Source organism: Microtus pennsylvanicus, chromosome 10, assembly GCF_037038515.1.
Source record: "Microtus pennsylvanicus isolate mMicPen1 chromosome 10, mMicPen1.hap1, whole genome shotgun sequence".
In the NCBI taxonomy this organism is placed as follows: Eukaryota; Metazoa; Chordata; class Mammalia; order Rodentia; family Cricetidae; genus Microtus; species Microtus pennsylvanicus.
Window position 1 is genome coordinate 34,234,946 of NC_134588.1, and position 21,196 is coordinate 34,256,141.

Here is a 21,196-nt window from a genome sequence, read left to right on the forward strand (position 1 = left end):
AGTAGGCATTTTATTAGAATTGAAGATATTGTAAAAAATAATAATGCTATACCGGAAATACTATGTTTTTCTTGAGAGTTATCCAAGTTAGTACTTCCTGTCTAAGCTTTCATGGATAAGTGGAAATGCTGGATGTACTGCCATGCCATTTGATAACTGTAGGAAAAGGAAGATACCCACTTCGGTTTCTCTTAGAACATTAAAATAAATCAGTTATAAACCATCAAATCAATGGAAAATTACTAGAAGATTTCCTTCAGATATTCTTGTATGTATTTCAGATGTGCACTGTTTTTCCATATAGTTTTCAAATCATTATAACATTTACTTTCTCAAACGTAAATAGTGATTGGCAATTATAAATATGTAAATTTCCCATAATGACATCTTGAAATTTGCAGGCAAATGGATGGATCTAGAAAACATCATATTGAGTGAGGTAATCCTGACCCAGAAAGACAATTATCACATGTACTCACTCATAAGTGGTTTTTAAACATAAAGCAAAGAAAACTAGCGTACAAATCACAACCCCAGAGAACCTAGACAACAATGAGGACCCTAAGAGAGACATACATGTATCTAATCTGCATAGGAAGTAGAAAAAGATAAGATCTCCTAAGTAAATTAGGAGCATGGGGACCATGGGAGAGAGTTGAAGGGGAGGGGAGAGAAAGGGAGAGGAACAGAGAAAAATGTATAGCTCAAAACAAATGTAAATTTTCCTTGTGTTTTCATATGTATGGATAGCCATGTGATTGTATACATGTGTATGCACACACATGAGTACATGAGAAGACTGGAGGTCAGCAGTGATGTCCTGTCATTTTCCACCTTGTTTTGTGAGAAAGGCTGGCGCTGGAGCTTACTGGTCTCTCCTGAAGTCTTACCTGGCTTACCTCTCAAGCGCTAGGATTAAAGGAACTGGGGATCTCAAGTCAGGTCTTCATGCTCATGTGGCAAGTGTTTACAAGTTCAGCCATCTCCCAAGCCCCCAGTTGTAAACTTTCTGATCAATCAAGACTATCAAATTAAAACTCTGTAAACATCCAATGCCATGAATTCCACTGAAAGTGTTTTTCAGATAAGTTCTATCAAAAGACTTTGCATACTTGATTGTACACTATGGCTCAGGATAGACCACCCGAGCTCTCAGGTCTCATGATGAATCCCTGACCTTTGTACCTGATGGGCATGGGATCATGACTCAGATGTCCATGACCTTGTCACTCGGAAGTCTCATACAGAGTTACTCTCTTTTTTCTTTCTAGTTACATTCACTAGCAAATGACTACTAGTTTCCATTTTATTTTTAATTTTTAACACATCGAGAAGTGGGGATAGGGGGAGACAGGGAGTGATGGAGAAGAAGACTGACAGAAAGAGGGCGAGATAGAGAGAGAATATGAATGAATGAATTTGTGTAGGTTAGATGTCGGCTTATGAGATTTAATCCTCTGCTTCCACCATCTGGGTCCCAGTAATTGAAATAGGTCGTCAGGCTTCAAGGCAAGTGCCGTTACCTGCTAAGCTATCTTGAGAGCTTGAGTTTCATCTTTAGAGACTATCATTTTCCACTACTTAAAGAAGCAAACATCCCATTAAACACCGACTACTGGGAACATAGAATAAAGTTTTATGTTATCACTGACATACTTCCCATTGTCCTGCTGAGAGAAACAGAATAGAAGCATCTGGCAGTGCTGGGTGCTGGGGGGGCAGTTCTCCACTTTGGGATGTTTTTGTGATGACGAAAGTAGCTCTGTTTCATGTTCTGAAGGTAATGTTGTAATGGAGTGGAGTTGGGAGGTAAAGGGAGCTTCAGAGACAGTGGGAAGTGAGCCTCTCCCCACCAGGCTGAATACCACTCACTGAAACTTCAGATTTTACTCATTTGAGATGCTATGATTGACAGTTTGTCTTGTAAGATGCCTGCCTTTTACAAGTTGAAGAAACAGGCAGATTTCTTACATTCTTGCCCCCATACCCCAACTCAGCCTTTTAGATGTTTGCCCACCACACTCTATACTTTCTGTGCATTAGAATATTTGCTTTCTAAAATGCTTAAGGTTTTTAATTTTTTAAACAGTAAGTTGAAAGTAATTCCTGAGGATGGGTCCTAAGTAGCACTGACCCTGCTTTGGTTTTTTTTTTTGCATTTAAAACAATTTTATGCAAGATCCAAATTGTATACAGTTCACATTTATGCTTCTAAGCCAATAGAAGCTCACATATGTTCTACATTGACAGTTTACCAATTTCCTGTGGGGGTGGGCGCTGAGGAGTCAGTTATGACTGGAGGAGAGAAAGAAGACCAGTTGACAAGGCCCCAGAGGACTCGGAGCAGGGGAGAATTTGGCCTTATAATTCCTCATTTGGATACTGTTTCTTTGTGTCCTGCTTTGTTTTATAGTGGAAGTCTAACATGTATTAAATTGAGGAATCGATTTAGAGCATCACGGTTATATTTGATTATAGTAACAAAAAGGAAGCCTAAAGAGGGATAAAACCTAGAGATTTTCTTAACCCAATTAAAAAATGGGGCACTGAACTGAACAGAGAATTCTCAACAGAAGTTCAAATGGCCAAAAGACACTTAAGGTCATGCTCAACCTCCTTAGCGATCAGGGAAATGCAAATCAAAACAACTTTGAGATATCATCTTACACCTTTCAGAATGGCTAAAATCAAAAACTCCAATGATAGCCTTTGCTGGAGAGGCTGTGGAGGAAGGGGTACCCTCATCCATTGCTGGTGGGAATGCAATCTTGTGCAACCACTTTGGAAATCAGTGTTTCGGTTTCTCAGGAAATTCGGGATCAACCTACCCCTGGACCCAGCAATACCACTCCTGGGAGATTTTCTTTAATAAGGAAACAAAGGATGGTTTATAAACCCTCTCCTCCACTGGGTGCCTAGGCACTGGAGAGGCAATGATAAACTTGAAGTAATTGAAATATATTTTTCCAGAGTAGCAGTTTTACAAATATCAGTATATATGTGAATCACCAGCGGTATTTGGTTAAAACTGGGGTTCCTGGATACATGCTCTAAAGATAATAGTTAAGTAGGCTTCGGCTCGAGCTGGGAAAATGGTGGTGTGCTGAGAGACTGAAGTGTGGGATCCATCCTGTGCTCATGTTTGAGAAATACTTGTATAGAACAGGCAATGTTCTAAGTGATGGTAGAATGTGGCATGTTATGTGGCAGCCGATGAGTATCACTTTTAATTATCTTTAACGAATGCCACTTCTAATAATATCTTCTTTTGAACTTTACAACTGGGAAACCTATAAAACATTTTCCCTCATATTCCTGTGAACTGTAGCTCAAACAGTTCTTTTCTCTTGTGCAGAGAAACCTGACAGAGTACTTCGTTGCCGTGGACGTGAACAACATGCTGCGGTTGTACGCCAGCATGTTGCACGAGAGGCGCATCATTATTACCTCGAGCAAATTAAGCACTGTAAGTCTTCACACTTCCTCCCGTGACTAACACATATTGAGTGCTTCACAAAAAGACCTGAAAACGGCTGCAGATTTAGAGCTGTGCTGCATGTACTTAAAAGACAATATCTACATATTTTTAATATATGGTTTTAATCTGGCTCTTGAAGTATAAAAGTCTGATTTATAGAAGCCTTTGCAGATGCATTAAGTCAGGTTAATTATTTTCCCTTATCAGGAGATGAGGTGTTCTACTCCCCTTTTTTAAAATCTCTGGAGTTCATTTTAGTGCCTTCATCACACAGAGAACTCTTGAGAGCTATTATGAGGTCTTTATTATTCACTTGTGGCTTTTTCCATTGGAGCTACTTGAAGGAAACTGCGGGCCCGTGATAATAGCTGCTCTCTTAACCTGGTAATAGCAGATTCATCTTTGTTGCCTTATGGGGCTTAGGAGTATATTCTATAATAATTCTGGTTTGGAGGAGCTCTTCAGGCTGCTAATAACTTAAAAGTCAAAGTAGCATTTTTATAATCACAGGTTTTATGGCAGTCACTTCAGTGTTCTTCTGGAAGCTCTTCATCACTGTGGGAAAGGCAGGAATAGAAAGGACTGTTCTTAGGTCATAGAAGAATATTCAGAAGTATTTTGTGAGAGTTCCTGTTTTTCTTTATTAAATGTAAAATTTAAGTATTTTCAGATTCAAAATGTGTTAAACAAATTAGGTGATTTGAGTAATCTGTGATATATTAAAACCATATTAAATTGTTTCTTCATAAATTTACTTCATATAAAATAAAAATCTACTTTTAACATTTTATTCTCTTATAATAGGAATAAAATTCTTTTAAAATATTGTAGCATTTTAGACTAGATAGAGTTCTAAGATGCCTTCAGGTTTTCAACTTAGTGTTTAGTCATAAGGAAGGTATTTTGTTGGTCTGGAGAGATGGCTCAGTGGTTTAGAGCACTTCTTATACATACAGAGGGTTGGGGTTTGGTCCTAGCATTTGTAGGGTGGCTTACAGTGGTATGTAATGTCAGATTTAGGGTCTCTGATGCCCTCTTTTGGCCTCTAAGGGCACAAAGCACACATGTAGTACACACACAGACGTGCATGAAAACTTCATAAGCATAAAATATATAAAAAAAGCAAAAAATAACCCCAAAAAAAAGAGTTTTCAGAGAAGTGAAATCAGCAACCCAAGATGAAAAAGCTGTTGGAGAGCCACAGTGTGAGACAAAACAGGTCCTGACTCCTTGTATGGTGACTCCTTGTATGCGGCCACACCTGTCACCCTAGCTATCAAGTATATAAGATTGTTATGTTCATTATTTTCCAAATTGAAAATGTTTATCTTGAGAATAATTAGATTTTAAAGATATTATATGATTTTAAAGATATTTAAAGATAGATATGAGGCGATATACCACAGCATAAGTACTAATGACTTGCTCCAGTAATTATTTTATCTCACGAGTTTTAAAGAGCCGTTGAAGAATCCACCTGAATGATTTGGGTGGGGTTTTAATGTTTTACTCTTCCGCTCAGAGTTTGCCATTTCATCCTCCTAAAAATTTTCAAGATTTTACAGCATTTCCAATGGGAGTCATTCTCATGACAAAGATTAGGAAGTAATTCATGTGTATAATGTTGGTGTGTGGCCCTTTCCTAGGCAATATAAACTCATCAGTAAGACAGCCAAGACCAGTGTGTGTGCTTACGTTTAACTGGTATGAAATATATAAACAGTTGGACAAATAAGCATCTATTATGCCATGGAATGTGTAGTGCTGTGTAAAAGATAAAATGCGTGTGTACAGTCGGGGAGGTGAATGGCTGGTTTGTGTTTTGTGTAAAGTGTGTGTGGATGGAATGAATGCCTTTCTAAGGAGGAGGAAGTCAAACAGACTGGAGTCAAGCTGGTAGTGAGCATGTGAGGGAAGAGAAACTGCTGTTTAGGGAAACAAAACAAATCCCAATATAGGTTTATGAAAATACTAGTATCTTTTTTAGTTTTAATTTATTGCCCTCTCTTAATGATGCAGAAACTTTTCTTTAACTTACTTAGCTTCTTCTTCACATGTGAAATGAGGAAAAGCTTTTTTTTTTTTTTTTTTTTGAGAAAAGCTATCTTGATATGCCATGTTTGATGTTGAGATTAAGACCAGCCTGGTCTACAGAGCTAGTTCCAGGACAGGCTCCGCACATGCCTTTAATCCTAGCACTTGGGAGGCAGAGTCATCTCTGAGTTCAAGGCCAACCTGGTCTACAGAGCAAGTTCCAGGATGGTCTCCAAAGCTACAGAGAAATGAAAAAACAAGACAAACAAACAAACAAACAAAGAGGAATGGATTGTAATAAAGTTTGTTGTTAAACAGAATGCTTTCCTGAATTGTTTATGGCAACTCATGAAAACTAGAGGTACCATCTCTAAGTTACAGCTGTCGTTTGGCTTACTTTGGGGGCAATGGGGCTGATAAAATAAACATATTTCAAATTTGCTTTCACAATCTCCTTAAATGGGAAAATGGCTTTGATATCTTAAACAGTTTTCTTATATATGCAGTCTGAATAAATATTACTGCAATAAATTACGTGCATAGTAACATTTGAGGTCAAGGTCTTATATCATAACATAAATTAGAAGAAAACTATTTTTAAAAAGAGTTTAAGGAAATCACTAAAACACACAAAGGAAGAATAATAATTGCCTTGGTTCATTTTACATTTTAGAATTTTCATATGCCATAGATACTTTGTTGTACTTGACATTAATGCATGAATCTGTGTTTCATAACTCCTGATTAGATTTTATATCTGTGGTCAACATTTGAATTGTTATTAAGGACATATATATGATAAAGCAACTTAACACTCATAATTTTATTGTTGCTTTGTGAAATTTGTTTGGTTTGGTTATTTTTGTCAATCATTATTTTCCATGATTAAAATGAATGTCAACCTTGGACATTGCTGGTATTTTTCATGCTGTACTGTGGTAGCTGATCAGCCAGCTTGAGGATGACTTCCTTCACATGCTGTTTGCAGTTAAAATAATTTATAATTTTTATAAAGGTATAAACTTTATAATTAGTTTTAAGTTATGTAAACAAATTATCATTTTTTTTTATGTTTAAGTACTTTTTAATAAGCCCTTTGCCATTTGTGGAAGCATGGTATAGTGTTAGTATTCTTATATTTTTTACATTTTTAACTTAAATGAGTTAAGACATCCTCGGTTTTGCTTGGATTTTTTGATGCGTACATTGCCGAGTATGCAGGATGACTTCTGCCAGTCCTAAACCAACAAGCTAGTTGATTTTATGCATGCTGCAGGCAGGCCTCATGTTTTAAGCCCGAGTGGATCCTAGTAGAGTGGATCCTAGTAGAGACCACATCATAGACGGTCTCATATATTCAAAGCAGAGGAATACATCATGATGCTACACAGTTGTATTAGTTGACTTATTGCTGTTTTGTGACCGTAGATCCGGAGGACCGCTGTTTAAAGCCATGTCATGGGTTCTCAAATCAGCCAGGCGTGAAGCCTTGTCATATGCCTCTGTAATTGTACCTCGCCAGAGTTCCTCTAACTAGTCAGCTGGGGCTGTGCATTTTGTCTCAAACACCCAGCTGGCCAGTATCTGACAGGAGCATTCTCATCATCCTGTCAGTAATATATTAACTAGAGTGTACATTTATGGTTTGTAGAAGCAGGTAAAAGGGGGTGTATCTCTTTAAAGCAGATGTCTAAATGTTAGCACTATTTTGACCAACATACAGTTGGAAAGTATCATCCTCTTAATGATGTATGCACATCATTTACAGAGAATTGATTATATATGCATATTATTTCTGGACTATTCAGAGCAAGCGGTGTGCTGTGAGTGCTGGAATTGTGTTAATAAACTGTATGTTCTTCTTTGTGATAGCTGCCTCCAGGCGTTTAAGCATATGCTTTTCTCTCACCTTCTCATTAATTCCATCAAGGGCATATGCAGAAATGCATCTTGTAATCCCCAGAAAACCAGCTATTAAACAGTGGTTTTCTAGGCTCTGACTAAAGGGAGTCCAAAGCATTTTAACATCCTCATCTGCATTGTGTATTTTCATTTTTGTCTCTTAGTGGAGCCATGTGTATCTTTATTTCACTGAAACTTAAGGCACAGAAACTCTTTTAAGAGGATGTGAAATACTTTGCAGGAAGGCATATGTGCAGGTTGGAGGAGGTTGAGGCCTTTAAATACCAGTACCTCTATTTTCCCTCTCTGAGTCACCCATTTCCCAGGGAAGTATGCAAGTCTTTCTGGCTGAGAGTTTAGCCCATTTGTCTTTTGAAAGTGTCTTCCCCAGCAGAAGGTTGGTGTGACAGCCGTGGAACTGTGTTAGAGATGTGTTTAGTTACCATGCAGGCTCTCTCAGCTTTGCTCCTACAGTGCTGGTCACCACAAAATTGATCTTGGATTATTTTCTATATAGAACAATGGTTTAATTTTGTGCAATTGATCACACACACACACACTGATTTTAGGTTTGGCAGCATTTCTCTTTTGATGTGTGCCCTCAGGTTATAAACTTCCATGTAACTGACTGTAGATATTGCACTCACATTTTCAAAGAGAACTCAGATTTTTCCTCAGTCACTTACACTATTTCGGACTGATTTGGCAAATGGCCTCACCCACTCATGCATCTTCCCCAGCACAGACATAGATTCTGCTTCTGTAATTCGTTTTCTCCCCTGCTCTCCATTCTAGCTGCCCATCGGGTTAGCTGAGGAAACGGTCACTACCCACGAGCATTCCCTTTAGCAGTATGTAGTGAACGATATCAGTATCATTTCTGTAACCGTGCATATTCTTAGTCTGTTTTATCAACAAATAATTTAAAATGATTTAATTATTATGTGGTAAGTGCTGTTGATATCTAAGTGGACAGATAAAAAGGGATCTTTAAAACATAGGGCAGACTTTCCAACCTCATGAAACTAGTGTATAGTTAAATCAATCTTTCTGACTCTGTATGTATTTTTCAATCTTCATGCACTTTTGCCATTCTCCCATGACTGTCTTATAAAACCAAATAAATCTTTTTTTTTTCTAGTATAGCATCATCCCTAGTACTGAACTGCATTTCTCTTCTCGAGCTCAGTCTGACTTCCTTGAATGTTTCAGTTTCTTTCCTCTCCTCATTTTCATGCTCATTTGAGTGGTCACATTTATCTTCTGCTTAGACTACTAATGTGATTAATCTTGAGGCTAAGCCTGTATATAGATAGCTACTTAATATTTTAGATTAAAAAACATTCATTGCCTATTTCCCATGCCCATAATTGGCATTAAATGCTACCCACCCTCTCCTACCCAGTCTCTTGACAGCAAAATCCTTAAGGCGGACTCTATTTTTTTCCCTCTACTTTTATTTTACTGAAAATAGACTTTATCATGCAGTGTATTCTATTTATGGTTTTCCTTGTTCCAAATCCTTGAGATCTTCCCATCCTACCCCATCAGTATCTACACATTCTCGTTCTCTCCTTAGAAAACAAATATCTAAAGAATAATAAATAATATAAAACAAAACAAAAAACAAACCAGAATAGGACAAAACAAACAGAAGAAAAAGAGCCAAAGAAACACAATATTGTCCACATAGGAATCCCATAAAAAAACAAAACAAAAGAGGAAGCCATAGTAAATACTCAGGGAAACTGTAAGACAGACAGACAGACAGACAGACAGACAGACAGACAGACAGACACACACACACACACACACACACACACACACACACACACACACACACACACACACAGCCCTGACAAAACATTATGAGACAAAGAATCCGCAAAGATGCCATTGAGTTTTTGTGTTGGACGTCTACTGCTGGGCATCGGTACTGCCCTTAAGAGTAGTATGTATTCCAGTGTGAGTCTATTGGATAGAACTAATTTTTCGTTTACAAGTGGTTATCTGTTGGAGATAGCTTCTGGATTAGGTTTGGGACATGTAGCCACTTCTCTTTGCATCACAGGGACCCCATCTGGTACAGACCTGTGCAGATCCTTTGCATGCTGCCGTAGTCTGTGAATTCGTGCGTGTCAATCCTGCTGTATTTATAAGGTTTTGTTTCCCTGGTATCTTCTATCCCTCTGGCTCTTTCACTCTTCTGTTCCTTCTTCTGCAGGGTTCCCTGAGCCCTCAGGAGAGGGATCTGAGAAATTCCAATTAGGATAGAGTGTTTCAAAGTCTTTCACTCTGAACGTTATCTGGTTGTGTCTCTGTATTTCTTCTCACATACTGCAAGAGGAAGCTTCTTTGATAGAAGAATGTCATTAGGAGTCATCTTATTGCTACATTTCTTTAGCAAACAGTAGTAGTTCCTTTTTCCCTGGGTCCTTGGCCTATCTGGTCTTAGGTTCTTAGCCACTTGAGCAGTGTCTGAATGGGTTCCATCTTATGGAATGGGCCTTATGTCAAATTACATATTGGTTGGTTACTCCCACAGGTTTTATGCCACTATTGCGCCAATGTATCTTAGAGTCAGGTCATTCTTGTAGATCAAAGCATTTGTAGCTAGGTTGGTACCTACCTTTTTCCTTTGGTATTGTGTAGAGTACTTTCCAGTGCCATAAACACTAGTCCATAGGGTGAAGGCTCTATGTAGGCACCAGCTTCAGTTCTCCATGTACAATGAGTTGTGTAAGTGTTGTCTTCAGCAATGGGGCCTTGCCATCAGTTAGTACAGAAAAACCCATCGCTTTAGCAACAGCCTTAGTTATTTGGGGGCTCCAAAAGGATCCCTTTGGCCAAGAGTTCAATTGCATGTTTCCCTTTTTTGTTTCTTCCTTTATACCTAGTCTTTGTGGTTCTATGGATTGTAGCTTGCTTATCAAAGACATAACATCTAACGTCCACATATAAGCATGTAAGTATCATATTTGTCTTTTTGGGTCTGGGCTACCTCATTCAGAATGGTTTTCTTTCTAGCTTTATTCATTTACCTGAGATTTTACTTTTTAGCAGCTGAATAATATTTCATTGTGTAAATGTACATATTTTTTAATCCATTCATCTGTTGATGAACATCTATGCTGTTTTCAACTTCTGGCTACTTTGAACAGAGCAGCAGTGAGCATGGTTGAACTGTTGTCTCTGTAGTAGGATGAAGTGTCTTGGGTGTATTCCCAAGAGCTTTTAGCTGGATTTTGCAGCAGATCTAGTCCAAGCTTCCTGAGCAACTGTGAGGCTGGCTTCTTCTTAGGTGTGATAACTCTCATGAGACTGGCTTTTTGGTGGTGATAATACACAGCAGGCCTTTAACAAAAGGAAATTTGTGTGAATACATAAAATGGTACCTTTCACTTCTTCCCCACGTGTGTTTTCAGTGTTTCCATCTGCAAGACTCTAAATACTTTAAAAAGAAATCTGTTTTGCTTTTTCAACTACTTCCATCATTTCTTATTCCCAAACACCTGTGACCCTGACCACAGTCTGATGTTGAGATCATCAATAAAATGCTTGAATTTTTTTAAAATTAAGCTATAATTTTTAACTTAAAAATTGTGTTTTATGAATGAGGGGCTGAGTTCTATGTAGATTGTCTTTTTAAATAAATGAATTTTGTGTATCTGTTTCCTGCTACAGGATTTTAATTTTTAAGGAAGTTGATCTCAGTGTTAATGACTCGAGGAAAAAGTATCAGTAAATTTTGAACCCTTTGAGTTCCATTAACTTATATTGAAATATTGTTTTTCGTTCAATATATGAGCTGGTCTGGTTTGGGATTCTTTTGGCTTTCATATAGTATTAAGTAGAAAGTGTAGGACTCTCCCTCAATAAAAATTGTTCTCTATTCACTATCCATTTCCATCTGTTCCATCAATGAAATTGCCATTCTTATTCCTATAACTGATCCTATAATTGATACATTTGGCTTCTTGTTGTCCACCCCATCTCTATTTTCATACTCACCTAGAACCTCAGATGGTCAAGTTTTTTGTTGGTAGAATGATACAAACTCTCATTCATTAAGGATCTCCAAGTTTGTGATGTGGAGTTTTGTTATTTTGTTCCTGAATGTTTTCATTCAGTTTCCTTATGAGACAAGTATCAGGAGATATAGAGAGACGCTGCTGGCTCCCCTTCTAGTCCTCTGTGCCTCCTCTTCTTTTTGTCTGCTGAGTCTTGTCATTGCACCCAGTGATCAACCCTTCTTAGCATTTAGATTTAGTGGCATTTCGGTCTTTTAAAGGCCTGGAGCCATTTCATCTGCCAATGCAGAAACAACCCCTTATTCTCCTAGTTAGTTTCACCTGCCAATTTTCTGATGGAGTCTCAATTAGGGATTGCCTCCATCAGATTGGCTTGTTGACGTGTTGTTAATTGATGTAGGAGTACTCAGTCTGCTGAGGTCAGTACCATCCATCCCTAAGCTGGGGAACCTGGGCTGTGTAAGAAAGCTGGTCAAGCAAGCCAGTAAAATGATGTTTCTCTGTGGTCTCTTAGTTCCTGATCTTTTCTCAGTTAGGTAAATCCAAGAGTTGGGCAGAGATGAATGTTACAGTAAGTATGGATTGTATAAGAAAATTAAAACATTAGCATCTTGAAGGTAGAGATTTATGTTTGATTCATTCCAGTAAAGCATGTGGATAAAAGGCTTGCTTTGGCTTCTTGATAGACAAAAAAAAAATCCACTAAAGGTTGAAAACAAGAAAAATTTAGTCATTTGGCTATTTATGAGAAAGAAGCTAGCTAGCACAGTGACTAGCAGTGACATGGTTAGAGCTTTCCACGAACTTAGTTGTGATGGAAAGAGGGGAGAATGGATTTTCAGGAACGAGCTATCAGAGTTTGTCCTACGTATCTGAATGGGATCCCCCCGCTTTCATACGTAGACTTGTCAGTGAAACAGTACTTTTGTTAGAAACTGAAGTATGAGATGAGAACCCTCCTGAATGGGATTAGTGCCCTTTAAGAGGTGCAGGGGTGCTGTCTGTTCACTGCCACCTGTGGATCAGGTACCCACTTAGCACCAAACAGTGAACCTGCCAGCTCTGGGGCTTGGTTTTTCAGCCTCCAGACTTCTGATAATGAATGCCTCTAAATTATCTATTCTGAAATATTTTCTTATTGTAGTTCTAATAAACTGTCATGCCATCCTAGAACAATAGAGAAGAGAATGAAATGTAAAATAGTTATTTTAATTTAACAAGGATTTCAGAAAAGGAAACAAAGCCACCAAACTGTCCTTCGGAGTGGCCATTTCATTTGCATCCACACTAGAAATGACCGGAAGCTGCTGTGGCGGCACCTGTTTCCAGCATTGTCAGTGTTGGGGTATTTGGCCATCAGTAGAGATAGTGATGCATTGTTTGAGTCTGTATTTCCCTGGTGATGTGTGACAGCATGCTCATTTGCCATCTGCGTATATTATTGGTGAAGTTTGTTGAGGTCTTAAGCCTGTGTCTAATAGGTTTTCTTATTGCTGAGGTCTAGAACTCTGCTTAAGTGTGACAGCAGCCCTTTCTCAGGCGTGTCTTTCACTACTGTTCTAGTCAGTGCCCTAGTCCTCACTTTCTTTCTCCCTTCCTTCCACACCATTAATATTTTCCAGAATAAGTTTCTATCTTTTTGTTTGTATGTTTATTTCTTATGGTGCTAAGGATTGAACCAAGGACCTTGCACATATGGGTAAAGTATTCTGCCGTCAGGCTGTACCCTCAACTCCTAGAACATACATTTATTTTTAATTTTACCTTCTCAAGTCTCTGAAATGTATCATGTCTTTGGTGTCATGTCTAAAAGTCAAGCCCCAGGGCATATAGATTTTTCTCCTATTATCTTTCTGATATTTGTAACTTGGCTTTTTACATTTAGGTCTGTGATCTCTTTGAGTTACAATTTGTAAAGGATGTTAAGACTTACCTCAATTTACATTTTTAATGTGTTCCATTGTCTAATTGTTCTAATAATAGGTGTTGAAAATACCTCCCTTACTTAATTTGAATGTCTTTGGTTCTTTGTTAAAGATCAGTTGATGTTATTTTGTTGGTCTGTTTCTGGAACATCTGTTCTGTAGCTGTGTCCATGCTTTCACTAATGTTAGCCTGTCTTCATGACTGCAGCTTTACACCCACATTATGAAACCAAATAGTATCTGATCTGGAATTCCCCTCTGCATGATATGAATAATACATTTTATTACCATTGGTTAATAAATAAGCTGCTTTGGACCTATTGCAGCCCAGAATAGGTCAAGGAGGGAATTCCAAATGGATAGAGGAGAAGAAGACAGTAAGCAGTCAGGGAGACAACAGGTAGCCGCTGGAGGAGAAATATGCCCATGCACCAGTACCGGCAAGCCATGAGCCTCATGGTAAAATATAAAATAATAGAAATAAGTTAATTCCAGATGTAAGAGCTAGCTAGAAATATGCTTAAGCTAATAGGCCAAGCAGTGTTTTAATTAATACAGTTTCTATGCGATTATTTCAGGTATGAGTGGCCAGGAACAAACAAGTAGCTTCTGACTACAAGTATTCATCCTTCAACTTTGCCTTTCTCTTTCAAGAATATGCTTACTATTCTGGATTTTTCTTTTTCATGTAGGTATTAATCAGCTTATTGAAATACAGGAAACAATGTTCTGGGATTTTGGTTGCATTGACTCTGTAGATCAATTTTGTAAGAGTTCATATCTTGAAAATACTGCCTTCTATTCATAAGCATGGGCTAAACTCCAATTTATTTAGTTATTGTCTTTCTTTCATTATTGGCTTAAAGTGTTTTCCTTCTATAGTTTTTCTGCATACTTTGTAAGTTTATGCCTAAGTATTTAATAAATGTTTTATGGTAGTATAATGGAGGACATGAGTCATTGGGGATTCACACATATATTATTAGTATGTATGTGTGTGTGTGTGTGTGTGTGTGTGTGTGTGTGTATATATATATATATTTCCTCTTCCTTTTCTTAATTCACATAATGTTACTGGTAGAAAACACGTAACAATGCTCTTTTCTTATTTTTAACATTTTTAGTGCTGCATATATATGAGTCCCACTCTTTTTAAAGTTGTGGAAAGACCTGATATAGACTGAAATGTAGAATCTTTGATGTACCCTCCAACAGATTGCACTTCCTGCCTGATGTCGTTTATTGGCCTCCTTCACTTGCTCTGTCTTCTCTGAACAGCCCCCCATTGCTCTGTGGAGAGACTTGTGTGCCCTTCTGTGGCAAGGTTTTTGATTACTGTGTCTCATTTGCTGAGGATGTTCTCCCCAGTTCCACGATAGTCTGTTCTCTTACTTGATTTGAGTTCAGTTCGGTCCCATCAGAGTTATTCTACAGTCCTCTGTCTAGAAAAGCTTTTGTTTTTCTGCCCTTACTCTGCTGTAGGGTTTTTATAGCATAAAACCCTCTGACAGGTTGATGATTCTTTGTCTGGAATTCTTGGAAACAAGTGTTTTGGATTATTTTTATTTTAAAATATTTTTAGATATGTTATGAAATATATTGAGTATGGGATCAGAATAAAAACAGAATTCATTCAAGTTTCATATCTTCCTTGGACATGTAACCTGAAGGTTATTTAACAATATTTTTTGTGCACATGCATTTTGACTGGAACCTGCTATGTGAGATCAGCTGTGGAGTTTTCCACATAGTATCATGTTGGCATTTAAAAAATAAAAGAGTGTGGGAGGACTTTGGGGTTTGGGTATTTTAGAAAAAAATGTCCAACATGCAAGGTATGATATTTTTCTTGTTAGCTTTTCCCGAGACATGTAAGCTTCATGGAGACAGGGTGTCCGTGTGCTCAGAATTGTGTCCTAGTTGTCTAGTGGGATGTGGGATAGCATGTAAAAGGTACTAATTTTTTGTTGTTGACATAAGCAAATAAATATTATGATTTTTCTGATTTCACAGTTATTAATAGGCTTTAAAACATTTATATTTAATCTTTGGATTTGGTAGACTGTATATACTATGAACCATCTGGGTTGGATAAAAATCTTTTACTAAGAATTTGAAATACTAAAATTGGTGTCATCTAGAAGTAGAGTGTTTGCCCTGTACAGACAGTGCTTACACATGATCTACTATACACTTCTTATGTTAAAGATCAGGAACCTGAGACCAGGTGATGTGAGTAGGTATCAGACCACGCAGATTGCTAGTCTCAGAGCTCTGATTGTGACTGGTAAACTAGGTGTTAGATGTCATACAACATGTCTGTTTAGTTTCTTAGTCACAGTTATTTTTTAATAATTGATTTTCTTTACTTGTAATTTTGCTATCTTTTCTTCAACTTCATGCTATATTAATTTCTCAGTCTTTTATATTTCATAGCTCTTGGGTACCACTGGGTGAATAGTGAATATCAGATCTTCTTTAGTTTTCTTTTTTCATAAATCTAAGTTCAATTTTCTAATCAAAATTGTGATTATTATGAAAGTCTAATTCCTTAGTGACCCACCTAATTCTGAACTTGATATATCGTGAATGAATAAGCCTCACGGTAGCTTATTCATCCAGGTGATGCAGTATGGTTTCTTAAGGCAGACAATAGTGAAAAAGAGATTGTCGTATATTCTTTCATTTTCCTCTTCTCTGTCTGCTTATCTTGAAAGTTTCCAAGGGTTGTTTGGCTTAATTCTCCTCTAATATCACTTGCCAAATACTGGGCAGTGCAGATATTTTGACTCAGCTGTTAATGGTCTTAGAAGCCAGTCCATCTCCTGCCACCTAATGCTGCTGCTTTTGGTGAATGTCAAGGAACATGTTCAGGGATGCCCAGCTCGTGAGTAGGCGTGGCTCCAGGGCATCTGGTGACTGCCTTGCACTGCGAACTCAGTGAAATCTTGCCCTCCTGGCAGCTCCTCATTTTGAGATGAGCGTTTCATTTTGCCTCACATGGCTTTCTCCATAATAAAGGAAAGCTTCCCTTTCTAAAGTTTTAAATGAAATGCTACAAAGTCACTTGTTCTCGTGTGGGGAAGTACATGACTATGCCTTTCAGAGGGACATAACTTCTTTCCCAGAAAGCCTTGGAAAGCCTCGTTCTCAGTGTCTGAAAGCTCTTGGAGAACTGGGCAGTATGGAGCTCAGCTTCATGTCTAGGCTCTCCAGCTTGTTTGTGCCCTCCTCAGATACTTGATCTGTACTTGTTTAATGTACAGATTTGAAGATTTCTAGTGCCATGATGTTTGCTGTAATCAAGGAATTAAGAGTATCATTTATTGAAAGAGTGCTGTGATAGACTAACAGAGCTTGTATGCAAGGCACTGGGATCCTGTGTCAGTACCAGGTAGGAAATGTGAGTCAGACTGCATTGTCTGTCACCTAACCTTGACAAAATAACTTGACTGGAAAATACATAATATTGTATGATTGAAAATTGTAGTGTTTTTATTTTTGATCACATTATCTTAATCCTTAATTAATTTTTTAATTGAATGCAGCCTGTTTGCACTTGCAAGTAGAAGAAAGATGCTGTTAGCGAGACTTTGATTCCTCTGTGCTCATGAGTTGTTTTGTATGTAGTTATTGTGTTTATATTTTAAGCTCTTTTTAAAAAAAAAGATGGAGCTATTTCTTTATGGGAAGTCTGTAATGTGTTTTCGTACACTTTTTAAAAAAATTCTTACTTTGAAGTTAAATAAAATGGCTTAATTGAGAACCTTGAAATAGAGATGATAGTGAAACTTTAAAATAATGAAAAAGAACACTGATTTAATTACTACTTCAATCAGTCAAAAATATACTTTATAACTATAGTAATTTTTAAGAAAAAAGCCACTCAGAAAGAAATATGAATGAGGATTAGTTAGGTGGGAAAAAAAGTGGTATCCCTTTGTTAGGCATTAAAAAATTTTAATTAACTGCTTGCCCAAACACAACAATTAAAATGGCAATTACCTCTAAAATAGTAACAGTGTAATTGCAGCCGCTGTGATCTAAAGCTAAGGAAACAAAATGTTAATCTGGAATGAGAAGTTTAAATATGAAATTATGATATACTTGGCTTCCTATAGTACAGCTGTCAAGCTTGGGCAGCTCGCTGGTCAATAGTGACATTCTATGTGTCAGTGAACAGAGTCTCCTGATACCATAACCCACAGTTCACACATTACTGAAGCTCCAACTGTCGAACATTCAAGTCCCCTGGTATTATTGCAGCTTCCAGACTCTCCTGACTGGCTCATGTTTCATTCTTTGGCAATTTGCCCTAATGATATCCCTCAGGAGCTTTCAGCCTCTCTTCTTTCCATATTTAATCGTGTTGTATTAATCTGAGTGATGTGCAAACTGTGCTGCACAAATTGTCATTTCCTACAAGATTTTCTAAGAGACTCACTAATTTTTTCACTTCAACTTTTATTTATGGTACAAAATTTTACCTTAACTATATTTTCAATTTGAATATAAAATCTGCATATGATTCCCAAGAAACTTCTTTTGCTGTGTGTGTGTTTTTCCGAAGGACCGTAGAGACACAGAATTTTACATGTGGAGTTGGTAAAAACAGTGTATGCTATGTCACTGTGTCAATTGTCCTATGATGATCACTCATCTCTGATACCTTGAACATGCCTTTTTCTTTAGAGGGTCAGCAGCCCCTCATTATTGTTCCCTCTCTGTGAATTTTAGTTAACCGCCTGTCTCCACGGCTCGGCCGCTCTGCTCTACCCGATGTACTGGCAGCACATCTACATCCCCGTGCTTCCTCCACACCTGCTGGACTACTGCTGGTAAGCCGGCCTCGCCAGACCCCTCAACCTGGGTTTACCATTAGAGTCTTGTATAGATTAAAGAAACCACAGAAACTTGACTCTCAGATAAGTTTTAAGTATAAAAGAACATTTTTATATGCATTAAAATAGTTCATTCTAAAGATAATAAAAATTTAGATTTGGCAGATGTATTTCTTTAAATTTTGCAAATTTCTTTTGAGGTCATTTAGGAAAATGATATTTAAGTATGAAATACAATTTTATTTTGTGACTCAAAGATTATACAATGGCTTTAGTGTCAGAGAACAATATCCCAGGTATCAGTGTTTATCTGTCAAATCTACCCATAATCCTATTGGCTCTTTGAGGACAAGCTTTCATACCTTTGCCTGTGATAGACACCCTTTTCCTTCACTTCCTCTCTTCTCAGTAGCACCCTGAAAACAGGATTGTGAAAGTGATTGCGTCTAGTACAAGAAATTTTGAGAGTCTGGTCTGAGGCAAAGTGTGCCTAAAGCAACCAAGAAAATCAGTGTGGAAAGTGTGAGAGCAATTGTGAGAACTGGCTGGCTTTAGAAACAGCTCCCAGTGAGCTCAGTAATCTGAGTTCAATCAGGCCACTAGAAACTAGAACAATGGCCAATGGCCTCCTTGTTCTCTCTGACTGGAATTTAGCAAGGCTTCTCTATAGTAAAGCGAGACAAGGAGGAGACTCCAAAGCGAAGCTTTGATTGTGTCTAGAGAAGCCACTCAAGAACTAGATCCCCAATGCTGTAGTTTTGGTATTCGAGGGTAAAGAATTGTTTTCATCATGTAATAACCTGCAGGCATAGTTAATTTTCAAGAAATTTGTTGAGATTTTTTTATCTGAATCATGCCTTTGTATAAATTCATGTTTTACACACACACACACACATACACACACACACAGATACACACACAGATACACACACAGATACAGACACACACAGATATACACATAAACAGATACAAACACACACACAGATGCAAACAGACACAGACACCGAAATCATTTTGCATCGATGATTTTCTTATATCAAAGCTAGTATTAGTAAAAAATCAAAGTCCTTTTGAATTAATATATTTATTTAAAATTTTCATTATTTCCTTAAGGATTGTTGATTATTTAAATATGCGATGTTTATGCAAAGAGTGGTAGGTGTTTTATTAAGTTTCTGGGACTAGCCTTCTTCAGAACAATGCTTCTACTTGTCCAGATTGATTACACTGCTATACTGTGTGTTTCCATATGGAGCAACAGTATTACTCATGCTGTGAAGTAGGTAGGCAGTGACTCGCCACTGCTGTTCTTACCTTGGAGAACTTGAAAGGAAAAATAGTTTTTGTAGCCTGCAGGATGTACTTCAATTATATTATGAAGTGTAATGTGCACAAATCTAAGTATAATGCCAGATCAATAAGTAAGTTTTTCTGTTATAATTTTAGAGTTTTCCTTTTGACCAGCATATTTAAAATATTTTTCCTACTTCAAGGCAGAGAATGCAGTTTGTTTACGTTGACGTTCTGTAACTAGACATTTATTTTAAAGATCTCTTTTCTAAAAGCATTATACAATTAAAGTATTTTGAGAACTAATTATATGATTAGAATCACATTTTGCAATATTACTTGCTTCATAATTTTTCTGACCTCTTATAATAACATATAAACTGTTCTGACCTCTTATAATAACATACCTTTAAGTTCAATTCCATGTAGTATTATTATTTCCAGAAATATTTTTTTTACCCTGTTATCGAATCTTTAAGTAAGGAAAGTGTTATCCACTTTAAGTAAGGAACTTCTCTCTCCCCTCCTTTCTTTCTTATTGCTTGCTTGATTCTAATGCTAGAAATAGTGTTTAGGACAAGTTCCGATGACCTCCATGCCAGTATTCTCTGGTTCAGAGTAGAGCAGTGGTGTCTAAACAAGGAATTGTGTGAAAACTTTCTGAGCCTTAAAGTCATATGATTGGCTCAGTTTTTGTTAAAGGATCTCTATCCATCTATGTGACTTCATCCTATTGTAGAAAATATGATAGATTAAGCAGTATCCTAGGGAAAACCATTCTCCATTTACGTCCTTGATATTAGGATCATACTGATACATGCTGAAGGAAGAAAAATGTAAGTTATTCCCACAACAAAAAACTTACTTTAGTTCCAAATGGGGCCACATTTTTTGGGAGGTTGCATCTATCTTGGTTAACTTTTCAGAGTGATTGGGATGTTGAAAATCCTGAACCATTCGTGGATCAAGAAAACATTTCTGTGTTTGCACCTCGTGTTAGGGATGTGCCATAGACTTGGCGAACCATAATGCCCTCTTGTGACCATAGATGAATAGCACATCTTGTTCTTTTGACACTTTTATTACATTGTTGGTTGGTCCATCCGTTCATCCATCCATCCATCCATACACCTACCACCCATCCTTCCATTATTTAGTGACCACTTTTTGGAAAGCTATACTATGTAATTCAATAAGTAAGCTTTACTTATTTATTTCCTGAAATACACACACACACACACACACACACACACACACACACACACACCTCTGCACACCTTCATGCACACATCCGAGTATAGTATAATTATAATTATACTAATTATAATTGCTATAGCAGAATCACTCAGAGAGATCTGGGTGGACAGCACTCTTGCTCAGTTCAGGAAAGCTGTTAGGTGGAAGCGATAGCATCCGTGTTTTCCTCTTACTCAAGCAAAGCAACAGCACTCGAGTATGGTCCATCTATTGTCAGACACTTCAAAACTGTCTGAACCCATAAGCATGTAGGAGTGAGTATGTGTGGCTATAAGGCCACCAAGGTTATCATAGATTATTATCTGCTCAAGCAGTGCTTAAGTAAGTCATTTAGTCTAGATTATGTCTTTGAAACTATAACATTAGATTCTAAGAAAAAAATTAAATAAAAAATTATATTCTTTCAGACTACTGTGATTGATGTAATATAGTATATGT

General features: G+C 37.4%; 1 protein-coding gene across 4 annotated transcripts in view; it reads left to right on the top strand.

Moving 5' to 3' along the window:
* Positions 1-21,196, top strand: part of Dennd1b (DENN domain containing 1B) — a 210,468-nt gene that overhangs the window by 96,268 nt on the left and 93,004 nt on the right. For 3 of the 4 annotated variants that reach the window (XM_075988141.1, XM_075988142.1, XM_075988143.1), the window contains 2 exons: positions 3,356-3,466; positions 18,108-18,208. In XM_075988141.1, the coding sequence (XP_075844256.1) occupies positions 3,356-3,466; positions 18,108-18,208 (212 nt within the window). The remainder of the gene's footprint in view (positions 1-3,355; positions 3,467-18,107; positions 18,209-21,196) is intronic. The other variant, XM_075988144.1, reaches the window with a different exon arrangement.